This window comes from Mixophyes fleayi, chromosome 2 (genome assembly GCF_038048845.1).
Source record: "Mixophyes fleayi isolate aMixFle1 chromosome 2, aMixFle1.hap1, whole genome shotgun sequence".
Lineage (NCBI taxonomy): Eukaryota > Metazoa > Chordata > Amphibia > Anura > Limnodynastidae > Mixophyes > Mixophyes fleayi.
Genome location: NC_134403.1, coordinates 192,633,906 through 192,656,119, shown reverse-complemented (window position 1 = coordinate 192,656,119; position 22,214 = coordinate 192,633,906). Strand labels below are relative to the sequence as shown.

Here is a 22,214-nt window from a genome sequence, read left to right as displayed (position 1 = left end):
TCAGCTGGTAGAGAAATACCCAAAACTGAAGACAAAAAATGTAAGACTTTATTCCAGAATTTCTGAATTTTTCTACATTGCCAAATGTTATGATAGAAGGATGCACATGTATATTTACATTTGGGGCAGAGACTCGATTCATCTGAAATATAACACCTTCTTTGAGATTGGGATATACAGGCTTGATTTAAAAATCTTATCTGGGTCTCTTGTAATCTGGTGGAATGGAGCCATTTTAATATGTTATTACCATACTTGAACAAATCTGTTGCAGAATTGAGCGAGAGAGCATCCCTCGACCAAGCATTGTATGTGGTAGCCCAAATTTTAGGCATATCCGATGGAAGTAAATCTGAATACAGGAATCTGATTCGAAAATTTTGATTCTTGGAGAAGTGCAACAATTCATCTAGTACTAGATGTAGGAAGAGACATTCTGTTGTCAGTATGTGACATGATATAATGACGTAGCTGTAGATACATAAAGAAGTGAGCATTATGTAGGTAGATTATTTTTAAGTTGCTGAAAGATGAGTAAAATGCCTCCAGGATCAAAGACATCTTTTATCGCAGCAATGCCCTTAGGTTCCCAGGAGGAGAAATAGATATTATCCAGGCCCGGGGGAAACGCTGGGTTACCCCATATAGTGTGTAGTGGCTCGAGGGTGATTTAGACTTTTCACTATAGTATTTTAGGCTTTATAAGTGTCTGCAAACAAAGTGTTATGCATTATTACCTCTGGTATCTGCTTTCTCGGAAGATGGAGAAGTGCAGCCAATGAATATTGACAAACTAGTTCAGATTCCAAAGATAGGTTAACAAAATATTCTTGATTTAACAACCAACCCAGGGCATAGTGAAAAAGAGCAGAGAACATAAATGCAGTAATATCCGGGAAACCAATTCCACCCTTTAATTTATATTGCTAAGTTTTGTCTAATCCTTGGACGTTTACCTTGCCACAAAAAGATAGCACAAAGTTTAGTACACTTATGCACATCTGATTTGGTAAGACAGAGAGGGAGCATCTGCAACGGGTATATTAGTTTGGGGAATATAATAGACTTGATCACCGCATTTCTGACAAGCAATGACAGTGAAAGATTCCTCCAATTATCTAAAGTGCATTCTAACCTCTAATAGGTGGGTAATTGAATTTGTATCAGTTATCCAAAGAGGAAGGAATATATATACCTAAGTATTTAAGTTTTTGGGTAACTAAGTGAAAATTTGATATGGCTCTAGTTTGTTCGGGGTTCATTGTTATACTTGATATGGGGAGAATCTCAGACTTGTGGAAGTTAATCTTATACCCTGCAAAGGTGCCATAGTTTTCAATTATATTGACAATTGTGGGAATAGACTCCTCCGGGTGTGTGACCAGTAACATCATATCATCAGCAAATAGTGCTAATTTACATTCTTCTGAGCCGGTATGTATACCTGAGTAACCAGGGCTTTCTCTAAGAGTTACAGCTTAAGGTTCTAAGGCTATTACAAAAACCAAAGGGGAAAGAGGACATCCTTGTCGTGTGCCGCGCTGAATTTTGAATGGTGATGAAATATGGCCATTTGCAGTTATTTCTGTCTGGGGGTTATGATATAAAGTTTGTATGGTTAGTATAAAGGCTTCTGGAAAGCGAAATCTCCGTAATGTTTCAAGCAAATGATCCCATGTTACTAAGTCAAAGGCTTTTTCCGCATTCAACGAAAGAATGAGACTAGCATCTGGGCTTTGTAGAAATTGTATGTGCGATAGGACTGCCAGAATCTTGCGTATGTTTGTGACAGAGTTACGACCCCAAATAAAGCCAGATTGATTTTTATGTATAATTGTGGGTAAAATAAGTTTCAATCTTTCAGCTAGTATTTTAGTAAGGATTTTATAGTCGGTGTTAAGTAAGGAGATTGGTCTATAAGACCCCGGATCTTCTAATTTTCTGCCCTGTTTTGGTAGGACCCTTAGAATAGCTGAGTTAAAGTGTAGAGGTAATGATCGACAATCAATCACCTGCATAAAGAAGTTGGTAAGTGGTTCGGTTATCAAATTTGATAATATTTTGTAAAACTCACCGCTTAGGCCATCAGGCCCTGGTGCTTTAAAGGGTTTCAGGGTTTTTACCACATTGACAACTGCATCTACTTGGATTGGAGCTAGAAGAGAATCCGTAATACAGGGAAGAGATACCTTTCTACAGACCTGATGTTTAGAAGCAGCATTAATAGGGTATTGAGAATAAAGATCTGTATAAAACCTTTGCAGAATATTAAGTATTTCTCTTCCATCAGTAGATAGGGAGCTGATATTTGACTTTTTAAATCAAGTGTTTTTAATTAGTTTTTACTGTAATAATAACATATACATATACACTAGACAATTTTATTTGTATCAAACTACTCGTTAACCCCAAAGCAAGGATGGATGAAGACTTGTTATCTTTTCACAAGGATCTTAATATTTCTTTTTTTCTACAGTGACTAGGCCAATGGTATATTGTACATGGAAAGCAGTATGAGAGCTAGGAGGGTTTACATGTATAAAGCGGCATTACGTGATTCCTTTGCACAGTTACCCAAGTTAAAAAAAGGAATAAATGAATTATTTTGCTACTGCTTTTATTTATATAAAATTCCCTAAAACGTGAAAAGCTTCTTTTTTTATGATGTAGGGAATGCAAGAGGGATCTTCTAATAGGAGTAATATTTTTAATTAATTGGCTAAGATTCATATTTTCCATTTCTCTGAATCTGTTCATGTTATTATTTATCATCATAGATTTGTAAGGCACCACAGTGCTCCGCAGCGACATACAGTAGAGACAACAGCAGACACATAAAACAAGGACATACAAGGATAACAAAATAAATGCAGACATGACAACAAAGGATATGGAGGGCCATGTTCATGGCAGAGCTTACATTCTAAGTGGAAAAGGGCACAAGAGGAGCAAGTGTGGTCCAAAGTGGAGATTTGGATAGTTGCGAGGGTATATTAGTGTTAGTAGTTTCAGCGGGGATAAGTTATGATAAAGAGATGGATTTTCAGAGAGAGTGTAAACATTTGAAGGCTGTGGGGGAAGTCTGATTGGGTGTGGTAGGGAATTTCATAAGTGGGTAGCAGCATTGGGGACGACTTGTGGTCGAGAGTGAGATGGAACTAAGGGCAGGTCATAGGTAAATCTAAGAGAGGTAGAGTATTTTGACATAGGTTAGGAGAATGCCAGATAGCAGGAGGTTGCAGTAGTGAAGACGGGAGATGATGAGAAAATGGATGAGTTTTAGTAGCATCTTGGTTAAGAAAAGGGAGTATTCTGGCAATATATAATATATATTGTTCTCAAGGAGACTTTCTGATTCCTATAATACTTGCTAAACTCTCCTGTTTGTCCTTAAATAAACTTACATCGATTTTCGTGGCTGGATCTCAAAACATTTCTTTTTTTTTTATCTTTTAATTTTGTGTTATGAAAAATGTAAACAAGTGTAGCACAGATAAATGAAAAGACACTATGGGCAATATAGCTAGGGACAATAAAATAGAACACAGCAGTAGAGATAACATCAAATAACATACTGACTCAATTCACTGCAGCAGGTCTGATAATAAGATTATAAGCTGAAATCATCTTTTTATGAAAAATACCTACGCTGAGCAAACCTGTTTATAATCTTGCAAGAGTTAAGTGCTTACTTCATACAGTAAATGTGATATTTTGATTTTGTAAATTGCAAAACATTACTGTAAAACTAGGAATAATAGCTAAATGTTTTTCTTCTTTTTTGAGAAACACTTCTATATTCAATGACGCTCAAATGTGTTTGTCTATTGCTGTTTAGAATTTATTGTGTCTTCTATTATATGAGTTCCTGTTTTTGTATCTTCTATGCCTTCTTTTTAACTTAAAACCTTAAAACATTTTCTTGCACCTCCATCTATGTAAACATTTTTTTTAGCATAAAGACTTTTCAAAATTTTGGCCACCTAGTCTAATGAAGGAAAGTGTTGATCTCAATGCCATTTATGCAGTCAGAAAAGATTTGCCTTTATTGTGATAAACTGAAAGGCACCATTGGTAATTTTTCCCGTTCTTTCAAGGGAAGAATCTCTATGATAAGTATTTATTCTTAGTGTAACTTCTTGCAGGTTTGCAGAAAACCTTATCCATTTGTGAAGAAGCTTCATTTGAAACGCCAACAGTAGGTGCAGTACATTCATGAAATCACTTTACTTGTGACAATGTCACTTAATAACACTGGACATTATTTGCTAATAAGTGTAAATGTAGTGCAGCCAAATAGAACTGGGTTTTGATCAGAGGAGGGCTGGCAGACTTTAGCCCGGAAGAGGGGGGGTGGGGGGGAGGCAAGTACACAGCACTGGCCCATAAGTAGCGGCCAATCCTTAAAGGGTGGTTTTTGGTACAATAAATATTTATCTATATAAAAAGAGGCTATTTTAGTGTTGGTTAATCCTGGGGGGCCTGGGCACTCTAGACAGGGTAACCACCTGTGACGTAACATGGTTATCATTTTAGATAAATACACAGGCAATACTGTGTGCACTACAGTTAGGTACAGGCAGCTCTGCCTTCACAAGTAGTACAGTGTGAAGCAGGACATACCTCCCAACTGTCCTAAGTGAGACAGTCACCCAAATACTGTCCTAAGTGAGACAGTCACCCAAATTCAGGACTGTCTCACCAGATGCAGGACAGTTGGCAGACTGTCCTGTTCTCTCTTACCTGTTCTTGTCACTTTCACCACTTGTGAGTGCTGGTTTCATAACTCATTTGCTGCTTATCTGGATCCTGGAATGTTGGATGCCCTATTAAGAAAAAAAATGGGTACATAAAATTTAGAAAACTCCAAACAGGTGTTAAATTAATAGCACCCACGTTTTATAATTAGGCCTCCCTCCAGCTCTAACCTTAAAATAATAATATTCTCATTTGCTAAATAGATCTAATTCTCTCCAATCAACTCTAACATTAAATAGCAAACACATTTAATATATAAACCTATTTATCTCCCGCCAAACAGCCTCACCAATAAATTAAATTGCCCCACCACCACCCCACAAATAAAATAGCACCTAATAAATAACTAGCCCAATCCTGCACTCCATCATTAAATAGCCTACCTCCCACACTAAATTAAGACCCCCCTTCCCTCACACATTATATTAACATGCTTTTCCTTCCCTCACACATTATAGTGAAATGTTCCACAAACACACACACACACTGTATTGACATCACACACACACTGTATTGACATCTCACACACACTGTATGCACAGCACACACACGCTATATTGACATCTCACACACACTGTATTGACATCTCACACACACTGTATGCACAGCACACACACGCTATATTGACATCACACACACACTGTATTGACATCTCACACACACTGTATGCACAGCACACACACGCTATATTGACATCTCACACACACTGTATTGACATCTCACACACACTGTATGGACAGCACACACACACTATATTAACATCTCACACACACTATTGACATCTCACACACACTGTATGGACAGCACACACACTATATTAACATCTCACAAACACTCTATTGACAGCACACACACTACATTGACATCTCACACACACTGTATTGACATCTAACACGCACTGTATGGACAGCACACACACTATATTAACATCTCACACACACTCTATTTACAGCACACACACTACATTGACATCTCACACACTCTGTATTGACATCTCACACACACTATATTGACATCTCACACGCACTATTGACAGCACACACACTACATTGACATCTCACACACACTCTATTGACATCTAACACACACTGTATGGACAGCACACACACTATATTAACATCTCAGACACACTCTATTGACAAAACACACACTACATTGTCAGCACACACACACATTACATTGCCAGCACACACACACTACATTGACAGCACACACACACTGTATTGACATCTCACACACACTGTATGGACAGCACACACACTATATTAACATCTCACACACACTCTATTTACAGCACACACACTACATTGACATCTCACACACTCTGTATTGACATCTCACACACACTATATTGACATCTCACACGCACTATTGACAGCACACACACTACATTGACATCTCACACACACTCTATTGACATCTAACACACACTGTATGGACAGCACACACACTATATTAACATCTCAGACACACTCTATTGACAAAACACACACTACATTGTCAGCACACACACACATTACATTGCCAGCACACACACACTACATTGACAGCACACACACTACATTGACAGCACACACACCACTTACCTTGTTCCGTTGCACGCACTGATCTTCACATGGGACGGCACACAAGGTGGAGGGGCTGCGGATCTGCAGTCAATGATGGAAGGTGGCTGGTCCCAGAGGAGGGACTAGCCACAAAGTAATAGACTTGGTCCAGTCCCTATACCGGCCCAAAATAGTCTTTTTGTGTTCGGCCCGCGGGACAACTACCATCCTGCCACCCGGCCCAGCCCGCCCCTGGCTTTGATCAATCTTTAAAGTGTGTGGATTGATTTGTATGGGTTGCAGTACATTAGATCGTGGTCAGTGACTAATCCAAAGTCATGACGTAATACAAGTAGCCTATAATTTAATGTTATAGTTTTTCACAACACATTTAGATGGCACTAGCACTTTAATTTCTTTGCTTTGGAAAATATATGCAATTAGGTTTGCTTTATTGCCACTCCATATGCCTACAGTACAAGGATTCTCAGTGAGTGTAGAATAAAGATGCTTTTTATTATCGTGAATCCTATGGAATAATGTTTCAGAAAAACATTAAAAGTAATTTATGAACCTCAAAAGTGGAAAACCTCCCTGCAACTTTTCTTGTGACATCATGCACATAAGAAGACAGCAACCTTGGCAGGGGGCACAGTGTATAGTAAAATGACCATTTTATATAACTAATTGCTTTCACTTGTTAATAAGAATAGCAAGTGTGTTGAGTCTTTGGGGCCGATGCTGAGTTGGATGCATATGCGGTCAAAAAATAAAACTATAAGAAGCTGCACATAAAAATAGTGCATATACGCCTGTACGCTGAGGTGTAGGCATTTCAAGATACGTTCAACTCTGCACCAATAATGTGCCAGGTTTATTTGGACATACTTAAAATGCTTAACATTTAATATTCCTTCTTACGTATGATTGAAAGATGCTAAAACGTAATTTTAAATTACACCCACGAAATCTAACAATATATGCACGATCAAATGTTTCAGAGGTGAATTCGCAATCAGCCAATCATAAGCGGTTAGCTTGTTCTGGCCCCCGTCTTCATCACCAGAACTCAGACACCCACAACTGAAATAGCTACTGAAGGGCATATATGCATCGCTATTATTATTATTATTATTATTATCCTTTATTTGTTAGGCACCACAAGGCTTCCGCAGAGCTATACACAGTACAAACAGTAGACTAAACAGGGTAAAACAGTACAAAACAATAAACAAAAATACCAATACTTCAGAAACTCCAGGCTGGCAAATGCAGTAAACACGGAGCAGAAGAACAGGTAGGGAGACAGGAGGGAAGAGGGCCCTGCTCATGTGAGCTTACATCCTAAGGGAGGGAAAACAGAACCGGCACAGTGGGAGCCAGATGAGGCCAGGGGGAGAGCGAGGAGTTATGTGAAGGGGATCATGTGGATGATTGGTAGGCTTTAAGGAAGAGGTGGGTTTTCAGCGCGCGTTTGAAGGAGCACAGTAGGAGAGAGGCAGATGGAACGAGGTAGGTCATTCCAGTGAAGGGGGGCAGCACGGGAAAAGTCTTGGATTCTGGAGTGGGAAGAGGTGATAAGAGTGGAGGAGAGGCGTCAATCATTGGCTGAGCGCAGGGAGCGGGCAGGAGTGTGAATGGAGAGGAGGTTAGAGATGTAGGAGGCAGTAGAGTGGGAGAGAGCCTTGTAAGTGGTGGTGAGGAGTTTGAAAAGGATTCTGTAGAGGAAGGGAAGCCAGTGTAAGGCGATGCAGAGAGGGGAGGCAGAGGAGGAGCGGCGTGAGAGGAAGATGAGTCTTGTGGCCGCATTGGGTACAGAGCGGAGGAACGGGAGAGATGGGAGTGGGGGAGGCCGGTGAGGAGAAGGTTGCAGTAATCCAGGCGGGAGATGATGAGTGCGTGGATGATAGTCTTGGTAGCATCCTGAGAGAGAAAGGGTCAGATGCGGGCGATGTTGCGTAGTTGGAAGCGACAGGTTTGGGCAAGGGAGTGAATATGGGGGGCAGAAGAGAGAGAGGAGTCGAGGGTGACACCCAGGCAGCGGAGTTGGGTGACAGAGGAGATGGTGGTGTTGTTGACGACAATAGAGAGGTCATGGTGGGATGGGAGTCTGGACGGAGGAAAGACAATGAGTTCCGTTTTAGAGATATTGATTTTGAGAAAACGCTCAGACATCCAGGAGGAGATGGCGGAGAGGCAGGTTAATTGGCTGCTACCAAACTGACCCTATTCTGTGTGTCTGTCTGTGTGTATGTGTTAGGGAATTTAGACTGTAAGCTCCAATGCGGCAGGGACTGATGTGAGTGAGTTCTCTGTACAGCGCTGAGTAATTAGTGGCGCTATATAAATAAATGGTAATAATAATAAGAATTACGCAAATATGCCCTTACTGTATACGGTCTGCATCTACACGCTCCTTCCATACATGTCCCACCCCTCCACCAAATACCAAGTACCAAATCTACATATGGATGTAGGCATATGCTTTTTTTGTGGTCATGCACAATACACATTTGCATATTTTATGGTAGGCTAATGGGTTGTCGAAGTCGTATAATTGGATGAACGAAAGTATATTGGTTAATATTGTTTTACCGTGCGATTAGTATGCACGTAACACGTGGCACGGCACGATCGCACGATCAAATATGCACGCATACACTCGCACTTTCGCATTCATTTATATATATATTCCATATTTATAATGGTTCCAATCCACAGTGATTTATGAGCAGATGGTATTTAGGTTATAGTTATATATATATATATATATATATATATATATATATATATAAAGGTTATGTGTACACTCTAGTGATATTTAAGGTTCCGGTTACAGGACATATGTCATGTTTAGTATCATTTTAATCCCCTATTCAACAGCAGTTGTCCGGTTTATTAGCCGAAGAGATCGCACATTGCATACTCTAGTTAGCGATGTTAGGGAATAAATGTTTAAAGTGATACTGACTGTATAATGCTAATAGACTAGTTGAAACTGGATTCCTGGCCGGAAAATTAGAGTCCCCTGGAGAGCTGACCCCCCACCTTTGGATATTTTGGTTTAAACTGGCCTATGACCTGCAGTACACTGGACCTTCCTGAAGCCTGGACCAATAGAAGCAAGCCACATCATCTGCATTGCTTTCTCTGTAACACTGAGTGTACATAATACAGCTTTGCTGGTACTAGCCCAGTCATTCTCTGACCACAGTATTCTAGAGTGAAGTACTGTTGCTGGTACCAGCTAGCGCATTGTGCACGGCGGTATGTATGTATTTGGTATCGGTACTGTATTATAATTATCGCTTAGACAATGCTTATTGGAAAACGATAAAATTACTTTAATAGGGTGTACATCCAAGTCAGCATGAGCCCCTTTGAATGTACACACTAGAACTGTCAGCTGGATTTTAACATCAGACATTATTGTCCTCAATGTGGTGAGAACAACTGAAGCTTGTTGTGACAAACTAAAATTAATTTGGTATACGGCATTGCAGATAGAAAGTCAGAAGTAAGACAGATTCATAATGCAGTAAGTTTAAGTAGAAGTCACACTGGAACACATAGTAGGTGCTCAACTACACTACTCAATCACAGCATGAAGTAGCTATATATATAGCTATATATAGGCCCAGACTGAACACAGGAAACAAGATGGCAACCAAGCAATGCGTCATAGACCATTTTGGATGAGGGCAGAATTAATGGGCAAAGTGAAAGTAGGAAGTGTCGAGGTAAAACACAATTTTCTAACATTCTCCATCTTCTCAATGACATAGTGTGAACAGTGCTTTATAAGGGTATCTTTGATGAAACTCCCTCAGTAATCATGCTGCATAATCAGAATTACCTTCTGGCTCCAATGTGTTATCTATAGGATCATTACCCTGCCTCTGAATAAGGTACTGGATTTGATCCAGGAAAATTGTTGAATCTAGGATTCTTTCTACAATAAATTGTTGTCAATCAACTTGGGAAAGCAGTTGGGATATATGGTTTCAGCAAAGCCACATGGAAGACTGGATAAATCTTTATATACTTAGGGAGTTCAAGCTAAAAAATTAACAGATTGTTTGATCACTACTTTGAATGGACCCATATATTGTTGGCTGAACTTGGAAAAAGGCACATTGACTTGTAAGTTTCTAATTGAAAGCCACACTTCATCCCCTATGGTTATAACTAGAAGGGATCTGCGGGATCTATCTGTATTACTTTTATAACTTTCCTCGGTTTGATGTCTCTTTCAGCATCTCCAAGTTTGTTACAATAATTCTATTTTGTTGGTAACTAAGAATTAAGAAATTGTTTGGAAAATTAGGTAGAAGGATTGGGTGAAACCTGAGGTTAGCATACAAGGGGCCCTATTTAGTGGATGCATGTTGACAATTATTACAAGAAATTATTTGTAGTGTAGTAATATATAGCACTGATATAGTTCTAAGGCGTAATGGGTGCACCAGTCTGTCCTTCACTTCTATATTTAGTGCTGCATAACACTTTTTCCTGAATTTTGAAAAACTGAACTCATTGATGTTATACCCCAATGTCAGTTACTGTATAAAGTACTAAAGAAAATATTCATACAGTAGGATTGTTTAATAAATACACTGCCTACGCCTTCTGTTCACGTCTGACCCAAACTGGCATCAACATTATAGGGTTTAAAGTGAGTATCGCAAAATTCTATTTGTGCCAGCGTGAAAATTTGCATTAAGGCTTTATGTACAGACATGTGCTTAGGTGAATAAGGGAAACATCTTTCCTTAGTTAGGCTGCTGGTAGAGTCTAGTGGCTTGTTAGCTTCTTTTCACTTGTTTTGCTACATTTTACAATTTCATTGGTTTCACTTTAGAGAAGTTTAGGTAGAAATGTTCAGCCATAGTTGTTAATATTAGCTAGATCTCATTGAAGCTTTTACCATGTCATCCTTTCTTTTTATATTTGTAAGTGCTTTATAATTCCTCCAGGTTTTCTGCACATAAATGACATTTGAGGAAGCAAAGAGGTTTGTATTTATAGTTCAGTCTTTTTATTGTTGGATTGTAATTCAATGCATTTAGGACCATTAAAAAGGGCTTCTTTGCAGAGGAGTATTTATTTTCCCTTTATTTTCTCCTATATTTTATTTTAAACTACTTCACCTTTTCACCGGCTCAGCTATACATTAATTGTTGGAGTGAAATGAAGTGTTTGTCACTGGGTGATGAGCAACAAATACTTCACACCATAGCACTGGCTAGATGAGGAAATAAAGTTTAAGTACAGAAAACTCTGGAAAGATTTTTGAAGTCTCAATAATAGCATCTGCGGGCAACCAGGACACTAGCCCCAGGGCCCCAATACAACAAGGGCCTCCACACAATCTATAACTCAATCATAGTAATAAAAGTTATTTTACTCATAAGCACCAGTCATGTGAGCAGTTCCATTGACCACTATTTGTTGACTCTGTGAAGTCAGATTTCAACATAAGCATTGAAAATAAAATGATTCATAAGAAGAAGTCACTGAACGTAACATAAACAAGGCTCATGGATGGGCAAATATCACATCAGACAGCAACATCTGTCGGTTTACAGTGTTCTGGCAAGTTCTTACAGTATTTGTACAAAAATTGTTTAATCAAATAATATTAGCATTTTTAATAATTAACCATATTTGCAATATTTTATTTGAGAACATAATTCAGTTTTTAACTTAACTTTTTGTGAAAGATCTTGTTTAACAGCTCCATTAACCACATCTTCTGTAAAATTAGGCTTATCTGATCTCATTTGGTTCTTAGCAGTTTCTCAAATTATTCTGTTTTCTGTTTACCTCTCAATTCAAAGATGGATTATAGATAGGGTAACCAGACCAGGGGCGGATCTAGAGAATACTGCCACCCGGGGCGATGTAAGGGGGGGGGGGGATTTAGGCCCCGCCCCCTTTTTGACATCTGAGGCTGCCGGCGGCTGCATACTATGTGCGGGTCCGTTCAGCAGTGACAGGCAGGGACAGTGTGCTGCCCGGATGCTCTGATTGTGTTTAAAACACAATCAGAGCGGCCGGGCAGCACGCTGGCCCTGCCTGTCACTGCTGAATGGACCTGCACATAATGTGCAGCCGCTGGCAGCAAGCCCCTGCTAGGGCCCCCCCCTGGATCCGCCACTGAACCAGACTGCTAGCTCCTGGGCCCCCAAATCCTAATTGCCCACCCTGTCATGCAGCACACTCTGCCCTCCTAATGGTGCTGCAGTATGATGTTTACTGTTCACAGAGAGATGTAGATGCAGCCCATCCCTGTTACTAGGCAGGAGAACATTAACTGTAGGCAGTAAGAGCAGTGTTAGTCTAACCAGTACAGTCAGCAGGTTGGATGGCAGCATGGATGCCGTGCATGTACAGATCGAGCAAACACTTCGGACAATTAAGCTTTAATGGAAGGGTACCTGGAACCCCATAAATCGGGCCCTGTTTATTTAACTTGCGGGTTTAGCGATCTACTATTAGTATTTTATGTTTTCTTTATGCCTCTCAACTGTCCTGCTTTTGAACTCAAATCCACGTGCTTCTATTACAAAATCCCTCTATTTTAGGTCCTGCAGAGATGGTCAAACGGGTCTGTATGGATCCTAACTTCTATGAAAATATTGTAGTATTCACCAAATAAAAACACACAACACAGATCAAGTACTAATAAGTAAATATGGTGCTCCACTCAGCTTTTGCCTATCAGCAGGGTAATAAGGTGCCTTACTTAACCGCTGCTCAACATTATCAAGTACTCTACCTGTTATGTAATCTAAGCATAAAACTACAGAAGAGCGTGCTGGTTAAAGTGATACCTGATTAGGAAGGAGCGTGGTTAAACGCTGGGCTTGTTGTTAGGCACACTGATTGTTTACTCTAAAGGGTTAAATTGTTAAGCTTTTCATGGCCAATGAGGTGGCTGGGGTGGAGTCTGGAGACGTGCTGATAATCCTGTGTGAAAAGGTGTTGCTCCTCCTTTCTTCTCATGGAACACACGCCCTCCCACCCCTTTTTTATGTTATATGTGGTTTATGTAGTATGTCTTATGTGTTCTAACCATACTTCTCTTTCTGCATTCAGTTGAGGCACAGTAGGCGGGAAAGCGGTGCAGGCAGCGGTTAATACAGAGCGCAGTTGGTTTGGTTGGCCGCAGGAGTCATCCTCCCTTCGATCCTGTCTCTTTAGGGTGCTCTGGGTATCGTTTTAGTAAGCATACCCGTGAGGCCAGAGGGAGTGGAGTCTTTCTGACTCCGTAAGGATTGCGCCAGGGTATTTGGGCCGGCTGACCACCCCCTTTTAAAGTATTCTAATAAAGTTTGTTTTAACTTGTAGCCTGCCTTTCGTTGCCACAATTTTCTACAATTTCTAATTAATTAATAAACTTTGACCTTAGTCCGCCAAAATGTATTACTGTGTCCGTGTGTTTTTTTTCAGGGTCATTATGTGAGTCATTATTTTAAAGTATTTAGGGTTTAGAACAGTATGGTGGAATCAGCCCATTGGCGTTTAATACAATATTTATTATAACCTCATATATAAAAACCATAATAAAATACACATAAAATATGAACATAGAAAACACACTAAGTATGGCAGGTATAGATAAAATTCAAAACCCAAAATAGTACCAGCTATTCCGCCAACTCCATAGCTCATAAATCATTTGTAAGTATATAAGAACTCACAGTTCTTTAAAGGTATCTGTCAGTATGCTTGATTGTAGAAAAGTTTAAAAACGCTGTACCTTAGATCCTGAAGGAACATTCCCAGAAGTAATGGAGGCTGGAACTCCTATCTTTAAAGCAATTCCAGATAGATGATACGGTACTCTGCTTGCCCATCCTTTCTCGCCTCTTTTCTACCTCTCCAGGGCTAACGAGATGTAAGTCAGCGTAAATAAACTATATATGGATGCATTCATATGCTTTTCTTGTGCAAATGTGCAGTACAGAGATGCTTTCTTTAAGCAAAAAAGAAGAAAACAGGCTTATGTCCCACTCTAAATGAGCCCCTATGAATTTAAAAACCTTCTCTTTCCTCAAAGGTTTGGTTTATGTACGTTTTCCAATACCTGAATTTAAATTGTAAGATGGAATTGCCTTTTAATTGAAAGGACTTTCCTAATTTCAGTATCATTGTATTCACCCTGCATATTTTTGTAAAGTCTATTGCTATGTTGTGTTTTCTAATTGTGTATAATTGGCTGCTGTTCATTTTAACTCTTATACTGAAGAAGGCCGTGGTTTGTGCACTTGTCTATAACCAATCTTAAGTTGCTTATTTGAAATGTTGGGAACTATTTTTAGCATTGATGCATATATAAGTAGTTAGTGTTAATTTGTAAACAAAAAAAACAAAGTTGTGGATGCTTGCATCTCCTCCATTTGACAATCTTGGTTTCCAGCAGATATTGATTTTTTCATGAGTAGATTTAAGAAATGTTTGGGGTAAGCAATTTTTCCCTTTAATTTGTAGATTTAAAAGGAAACCTGCGCAATAAAACATCCATAAATAAAAGAGTGAAGACACTGGACTCTCTGAAGCTGGCTTCGGGAAAGTCCTCTAAAGATATTCGGACCACCACAGTGCAGACATTATATGACGTTCTGCTGAAGAGGTAACATTGCTACATTAATGACCTATGTCAGGGCATTTCATACAGTTCTGTACAGAGAAATGTTACATCTCAAGCCAATCTTTAATATTTAACGACATCTAATAGCACTACTTACCAATATGTGTAAAAGTTCCCATACTTTAAAGTCCATGGGTTATATTTACTAAACTGTGGATTTGAAAGAGTGGATATGTTGCCTATAGCAACCAATCAGATTCTAGTTATCATTTATTTAGTACATTCTACAAAATGGCAGCTAGAATCTGGTTGCTATAGGCAACATCTCCACTGCTGCAAACCCGCAGTTTAGTAAATATAGCCTCATGAGATGAAACTGTATTTACATTTGCTATGGGAGAGTGCAAGCTTGTTCTCTGCTGCCCGTCATATTAGACGGCCTTTAGTGTCCTGTAATACTGAGCGGAGGACTGGTTGGTGTGTGTAAAAATGCACTACTACTCCACCACCTATACGTCAGATGTCTTTAGTTCCAATCAGTTCCTTTTATGCATACATCTCAGCTTCAAAAATTTGACTCATAAAATAAATATTTTGAACTGTTTAATTGCTCAGTATGACATTTCCATGATATATTTTGAATTAATTGATTTTTCATTGGGTGCTTTACATTGTTTTCTACTGGACTGAATTTGCTCAATCATCCCAAATACTGAACACATCACTTTCCAAGAGTAACAGCTTAACATATTAAAAAACATGTTAAAAAGCAATAGATTTAATTTTAAATGTCCAGAAACATGTTCATGTACATAGTTACAATTACATTGATTACATAGCATTCATTGTCTGCATTCTATTCTACTTTACAATTAACTAACTCCTCAATTTGGTTTGACGTGCCTTATGTATGTTGTCAAGCCAATATAGATACTTGTTCCACCTCCACATATTTTGACTGGAACAAAGCCTTCTTTGTTTCATTTACATGTCTTATGCATGGATACGCTTGACACTTTGTTGAAGTGTTCCCCCAAAAGTTTAAATTGTGCAATGCATTAAAATCTATCTACACTAAGCAATGGAAGAACTGGCAGAACTACAAAATAAAGTGACAAAAACAAACAAACAACAGAACGGATTGAGGCTCATGTATAGTTCGTCCTTGGCCTCCTTATCTGTTGCATAACATACACATTCACCTACTGCGCATGGGTACCACAAATAAGTACACATATGTCCAGATGACATTACTTAATTCATTAGTGGTGCAGCTATATTATATGAAGTTGCGCCCGTTTATTTGCAATATTTGACAAGATTTCCATTTCATTTTTTAAAGGGGAAAACAACAGATATTTAATGTAACTTAATTTAATTTTTATTTAATGTTAGTTAATATAAAATTTACTTTGTTTTTGGAATTTATTTTTGTGTTCGTTTATAATTATATTTTTTGTGGAAAATTATGAGTTTATTAATTACTGTCAAGACACTATTGTCTCCTGTGTATATGACACTTACAAATTACAAACGCTATTGTAAGTCTAAGCATCTACACTTGTATGCCTGTCGTATGTTTGCCACAAGTGCCACTGTTTTACATCTAGACACATCTTGAGATACGTCCGTCTGTAAATGCGCTTTAGATTTCATGCGTCTCTTCCTGCATATGTTCAGGGAGCAAATGCATTCAACTCTACATGAACCCCGTTTATGTGCTCAGATTTTATAACTATTAAAATCTAGAATTCTATTTTTTTTTTATCTTTCTATATTTCAGAGTTCAGGAGACACAAAACCTTGATGTGCACATGGAATCGGTGGAAAAACTGGCAAAGAATGTGGAGAATGAAATGTACAACTTATATCATGATACTGGAGTGAGGTATAAATCAAAGTACAGAAGTCTCCTCTTCAATCTGAAAGACCCCAAAAATAAGGTATGTCATGATACATAAATGTAGCCAGAATTATTTCAGCTATATGAGCAACCACATTTGCTATGCAAACAAAAGTAAATACATTGTCTAAAATGCAATACCAGATATAAAAATAATAATAGCAGTGATAGTAAAAACATATATTATTTTTGCTAGTGTATGTTTGTCTATATGTTTATGTTAGTTACTTTATCTAGTATCCACCAAGAAACCTAATAGCTTCATGACCACCCACAGTATATAAAGAGCAGATCAGTTTTCAGTTTTGCTTGAGTTACCATTTATAAATGGCATTTAAACATGGGAGCAGATATGGAGTCTCTCTTTTTCCAACTCAACAACCAGGATGTCAGTGACATCCTTCAGTTCCTGCGCTGAGCTTTAGAACTGTTGGTTTTGACTCTCAGGTACCAGACCACTCCTTACATAGCGTTCACATTGAAACACAAAAAAAAGAAAAAACATCTGGATTGGGGTTGCTGGCAAAACTGGGATACATGAAGGGCCATGTCAGGGCTGTCAGAAGCTGATCCATCTTTTCCCTGCAACTTTGCATTAAAAGATCACTGAAATAGTGATCTCCTACTAGCTGGTATGTGAGTGAACTATTGCTGCAGAGATGCAGAGGGACATGCATCAGGCCTCCTTGGACAATTTTGTTTAAAAAATAACCCCCCTCCTTCCCCCCCCCCCAAAAAAAAACCCCAATTAAATTTAAAAAGGCGCTATCACCTTAATTTTTGTCTCTTAGCCCTATACCCATTGACTCCCACCCTCTAAGTATTTGTGCACATGGATGTTGCAATATACATTAAAGGGTAAAATTATTTAAAACTAAAGTGTTTTAAATGATACCATAGTTTCTCATTCATATTACGGCAACAGATATTGCAAACAGTAAGAAATATTTGGTCACATTGTTGGAAGAACTACCCAGATGTAATTTGAGGGTATATTTCTGGGGGGTGCACTAATTACGTTAAAATTACTTTTGTAAGTGTCATGGAAATGTTATTTATTTAAAATCTTTTTGTACAATGTTTTTCTTATAATGCCCACGGAGTAAGAAAGAGATAGAAAGCCCTACCTTTCCCAAACAAAACAATAGATAACTATTTCCAGTGAAATAGAAACATATCCTAAACATAAAACATGTTCTGTTTTTTTTAAAACCAAAACCCTCCAGTTATGAAATAGTTAGTGAAATGTCTTTAACAGTAGTTAGCTTGCATAAAGTGGAGGATGATTTAATTTGTTTGCAGGGTCTTTTTGTATTGTGTGCCGCTGTCACTTGTAGGCTGTTTGGTCTTCTTATTAACAGGACCAGTGACTGGGACTAGCGAGCCCACTCAGCAGCACAATAGAGTGAGTAAGACTTCTCTGTGTCACCTGGTAGTATCCATTCCATTTGGATTGCATTTCTCCTTCACTGAAGCTTTTTTTAACAGTATTTACAATAGTAAACAGATGAAATCATGACTTTCATCACTGACTTACTGTACAAGCTGCTGCCTGTGTGTTTACTTTGCAGCCACAGAATAAAGTTTGTATAGCATTATAAGGCTTCTCTGCAGGTCATCTGTAGTTACCATGTCTACTCACCTTTTTCTTTGTCAGATCTTCTTTCACCGTGTAGTACTTGGGGAGATCACCCCACAATTCCTTGTTCAATTGAGCCCTACAGAAATGGCTGGACAGGAGCTGACAGATTGGAGAAAGCAGGAAAGAAGGCATGTGAGTGAAGTGTCTCAATTTAACGTGTTATCAATGTGGAAGCATAGTATCTAAGGATAATTTTTGAACTGCAAAATCTCCTCATTGCCTCTTTATATGTACAAGTGCAGGTATTTATCCGAAAAGCTTGTTGCAAGGTGCACGTGCACTAAATGTTTTTTTTAGAAACACCCCAATAAAAGCTTGTTGGGCCTGATTTATCTTGGAATGCAATGTGAACACATCTTGCATTTAAAGTAACCACAGGTAACTTGTACGCCCTATTCAAATACAGGCAGAACTCAAGATATGTTTCCATATAAGTATGCTCTATATAGCTTATATGCTATTCTTTAATTCCTGTATGTAGATAGACAGTACAGACTGCAGGATACGCACATGCATATGTGCACCATGAGGTCCCATCAGAGCTCATGCAAAAAAAAAAAATATACAAAAAAATCACCAACTCATACTATAATCATTAATAAAAATATGTTTTTTTTTTTTTACATTAAATGCATAAAGGAGGAAGTTTTTAATGCGTACTGTACATACAATTTGTTTTATACTCTTTCTTTCTTGCAGAAGTCCAAACAGGAGGTGCAGAGTGCATCGTAAAATAGATTTAGGGATAAAAACCCAATCTTTTGCAGCCCTGAGGCGGGGGGTAATTCTAGGCGTTTTGTTGGGAGAAATAGGCTGGTAACCCTCTTGAAAAGCAGGGTCTGTAACTGCGCCCTCTTTAAATAGTACTGTCCCACAAAATTAATATCTTGTTTTGGGGCTTGCCAGAGGAGGATTCTTTTCAAAAATGGAACGCATCGCAGTGTGCTCAAATTTAGGGGTTTGGAATTTCAAGATGGTAGAAAAGGTGGGAGTTGTTTGGGGGTGCCCCTTGGAGACTCTAGCACAGATGTGGAACATGGAACTGCAAATAGCAGGAGTGCTGGGATTACAGCAGCTTCTGTGGGGCCACCATGTTTCCATTTCTACAGGATCATGATTCACCACAGTCTGCAGACTTGATTTAGCCTGCCACTGCATTGCAGGATCTCATCAGTCCAAACTTTCCATGGGATATAGTGGTTCGGGCAAAGTATATACTAACCTCTGTTCCCCAGGTCTCCCCCATCTCAGGATAATGTTTTACCTTTATAATCTTGCTCTAAAGCAGGCCTCACTTTAGAGAGCGGCAGCTCCTCTGGAACTTCTGGTGAGTCTTGCCAGGTAGTACTATCAGCCCTTGACCTTCCAGGACTCACAAGATTAAGGTCAAACTCTGCACTTCATTTTATTAAAACAATCCTGTATTCTGCCCCCCCCCCCCCCCCCCCATCTCACCTTATACCATTCCCTCCTCCCCCTCTTCTTTTTCTCTTTCCCCTTTGTTTGTACAACCCATAATAAAATAACATCTACATGCTACCAAATTGACATGAAGTTGAGTTTATATTGTAAAGCACTGTGAGAGAATGTCATATATATTGCTCTATGTATATGTGCATATGTAATCTCACTAATGTACCTTATAAGAATTTTGCTATTCTGTAATATTGTTCAAGATAAGATGTTACTAATAAAATGTATTTAAAAAAGAAACAAAAAAAAAAACAATCCTGTAGCCTTGTTGCTTTTTCCACCAAACCAACTTTTGGTGAGCTGATGTCAAGGAATGGAATGATCCAGACAAATGTTTTTGCACTTCATATCGTTTTGGAGCACTTTAGCTTTTTCAAAGGGATATTTGGATTTGTGTGAGGATCATAATTCCTCTTTCAGGTGTGGTATTTTTCAAGGTCCCCTAGGACAAGAATATAGACGATCTTCTAAAGAGTCTATTTTATGGTTTGACTCTCAGGATTGCCTTTAAAACTGCTTGGGTGTCAAAGCGTCTTTCAATTGTCCTGTCCTAGGGCATCAGTGGTATTGTTTTTTGTTTTTTTACTGACCTGAAAACCCTCAACAAATATCTTCTGCTGGAGTGATACAAGTTGGAGTCACTTCAGTCGGTGATTCAGGCCATGTGAGTAGGTCAATTACTGGCTTCCCTTAATAACAATGTCTTTTGCCTTTTTTGCTACATATGAAAGGGCCACCAGTGCTTCCTCCACTTTGCTTTTCCAGGGATCGTATGTCCAGATTTGTGTGCTCCTTTTGATGTGTCATCAGATTTCTGGGTCTTCATTAAGGTGTTGCCTCTATGGCAGCATGTATGCCTCGTCACGGAGTCATAATTGTAGCATACTTTGCACATATTATTAGTGACCCGAGTTTACCTTCATGATGTTCCCGGCCCTCTATTTCTATACAGTGCCACTGTACACTTTTAGTTCATCCTGGCAAAGAAGCACAGTATAAAAATATCTGTCCTAGAACAGGGGGATTGCATTTTATGGTCATGTGTTCAACACTAACACACTCCAAAATCAGGTATGATAAATGCTTGAGAATGAGGCAACACTGACAGTGACTCAGGTTGGGTCCATTGCACATGGTTGACTTGTGTGAATGGTATTGGCTAAGGGCCTGATACATAGGGTGGAGCCAGGCTGGGCAGGAATTGTATGGTGCTTGCAAGTATAATATGTGTCTCTATCAATAAAACGTCATAAATCAGAGTAACTAAACTCTATAAAAGCTACAAGTATAAGCACAGTCAGTACTTACTGTTGACAGGCCAAAACAATGGTAACAGGGATTGTATCAAATGCTTTCCTCCATGGGGCAGTCCAGGTGCGATGCAGAGCTAAAAGGCACTTACGAATTCAAATTCTCTACCCCTTTGCCAGGGGAGTATTACATAGCCCGATCTGTGCTTACTGTCCTGTGCCAGCCAATTGTGCACTTTCCATTGGCGAGTCAAAACTTGGAACTGGGCATCTGCATCTACTCTCAGCAGATGCTGGTGCAGCATGAAATATACTAGGCTAGCTACACACAACTACCTCTTGTCCAAAAAAAACTTGTTCCTTTGAATCTCCAAAGCCAAATCTGGGAACACCAAGAATGGAGCATTTTGTAGGACTTAGCACTAAGGGTGCGTCGGAGGGCACACAGTGAACATTGCTTGCAAGAGAACATCTGAACATTTGGCAAAGGTTATCTATCTGACTATTCATGCCATAAACCCCTTTTTTGTTTAATTGGCATAGCAAGATATCCACACTCTTGCCTTTCTTTTATTTAGACTTTGGAGATCATTGAGAGAGCAGAAAACGAGCCCCACCACAAGAGACAGATGACAAAACTCACACACAAGGGGCTAATCGAAATAGATTCACCAGAACGGATGTGGACCCTAGAGGATCTGTCCGTGAGTAAAAACTTGAAAGAAATATCTTGTAAAATGCATCCAGTATATGGAAAGTAAGTGTAATGTGAGAGTGGCAATTCCAACTGTATGTACAGCTAGAGTGGAATTTATTTTTTTTCCAAATTAGAACCTTGTATTAAAAGAGAATTCCAAAGGGTAAACAGTTGCAAGTATTATAAACTTAAATCTACATGTAATAGCTTCAGGGACTGTTCCAATGGCATTCCTTTTGTGTGAGTCAAACTACTAAATAAAGCGGCAGAGAGGCACTTGTAAACCATTGGGGGAAATTACAGGAATTGAAATCCGCCAAGACATAGCAAAGTCTTCCTGGTCACACA

The 22,214-nt window shown here is 39.0% G+C and overlaps 1 protein-coding gene across 4 annotated transcripts in view; it reads left to right on the top strand.

The window, feature by feature from the left end:
* Positions 1–22,214, top strand: part of SPOCD1 (SPOC domain containing 1) — a 135,584-nt gene that overhangs the window by 62,581 nt on the left and 50,789 nt on the right. For all 4 annotated transcript variants that reach the window (XM_075195192.1, XM_075195193.1, XM_075195191.1 and 1 more), the window contains 4 exons: positions 14,802–14,943; positions 16,685–16,844; positions 18,462–18,578; positions 21,748–21,873. In XM_075195192.1, coding sequence (XP_075051293.1) covers positions 14,802–14,943; positions 16,685–16,844; positions 18,462–18,578; positions 21,748–21,873 — 545 coding nt within the window. The remainder of the gene's footprint in view (positions 1–14,801; positions 14,944–16,684; positions 16,845–18,461; positions 18,579–21,747; positions 21,874–22,214) is intronic.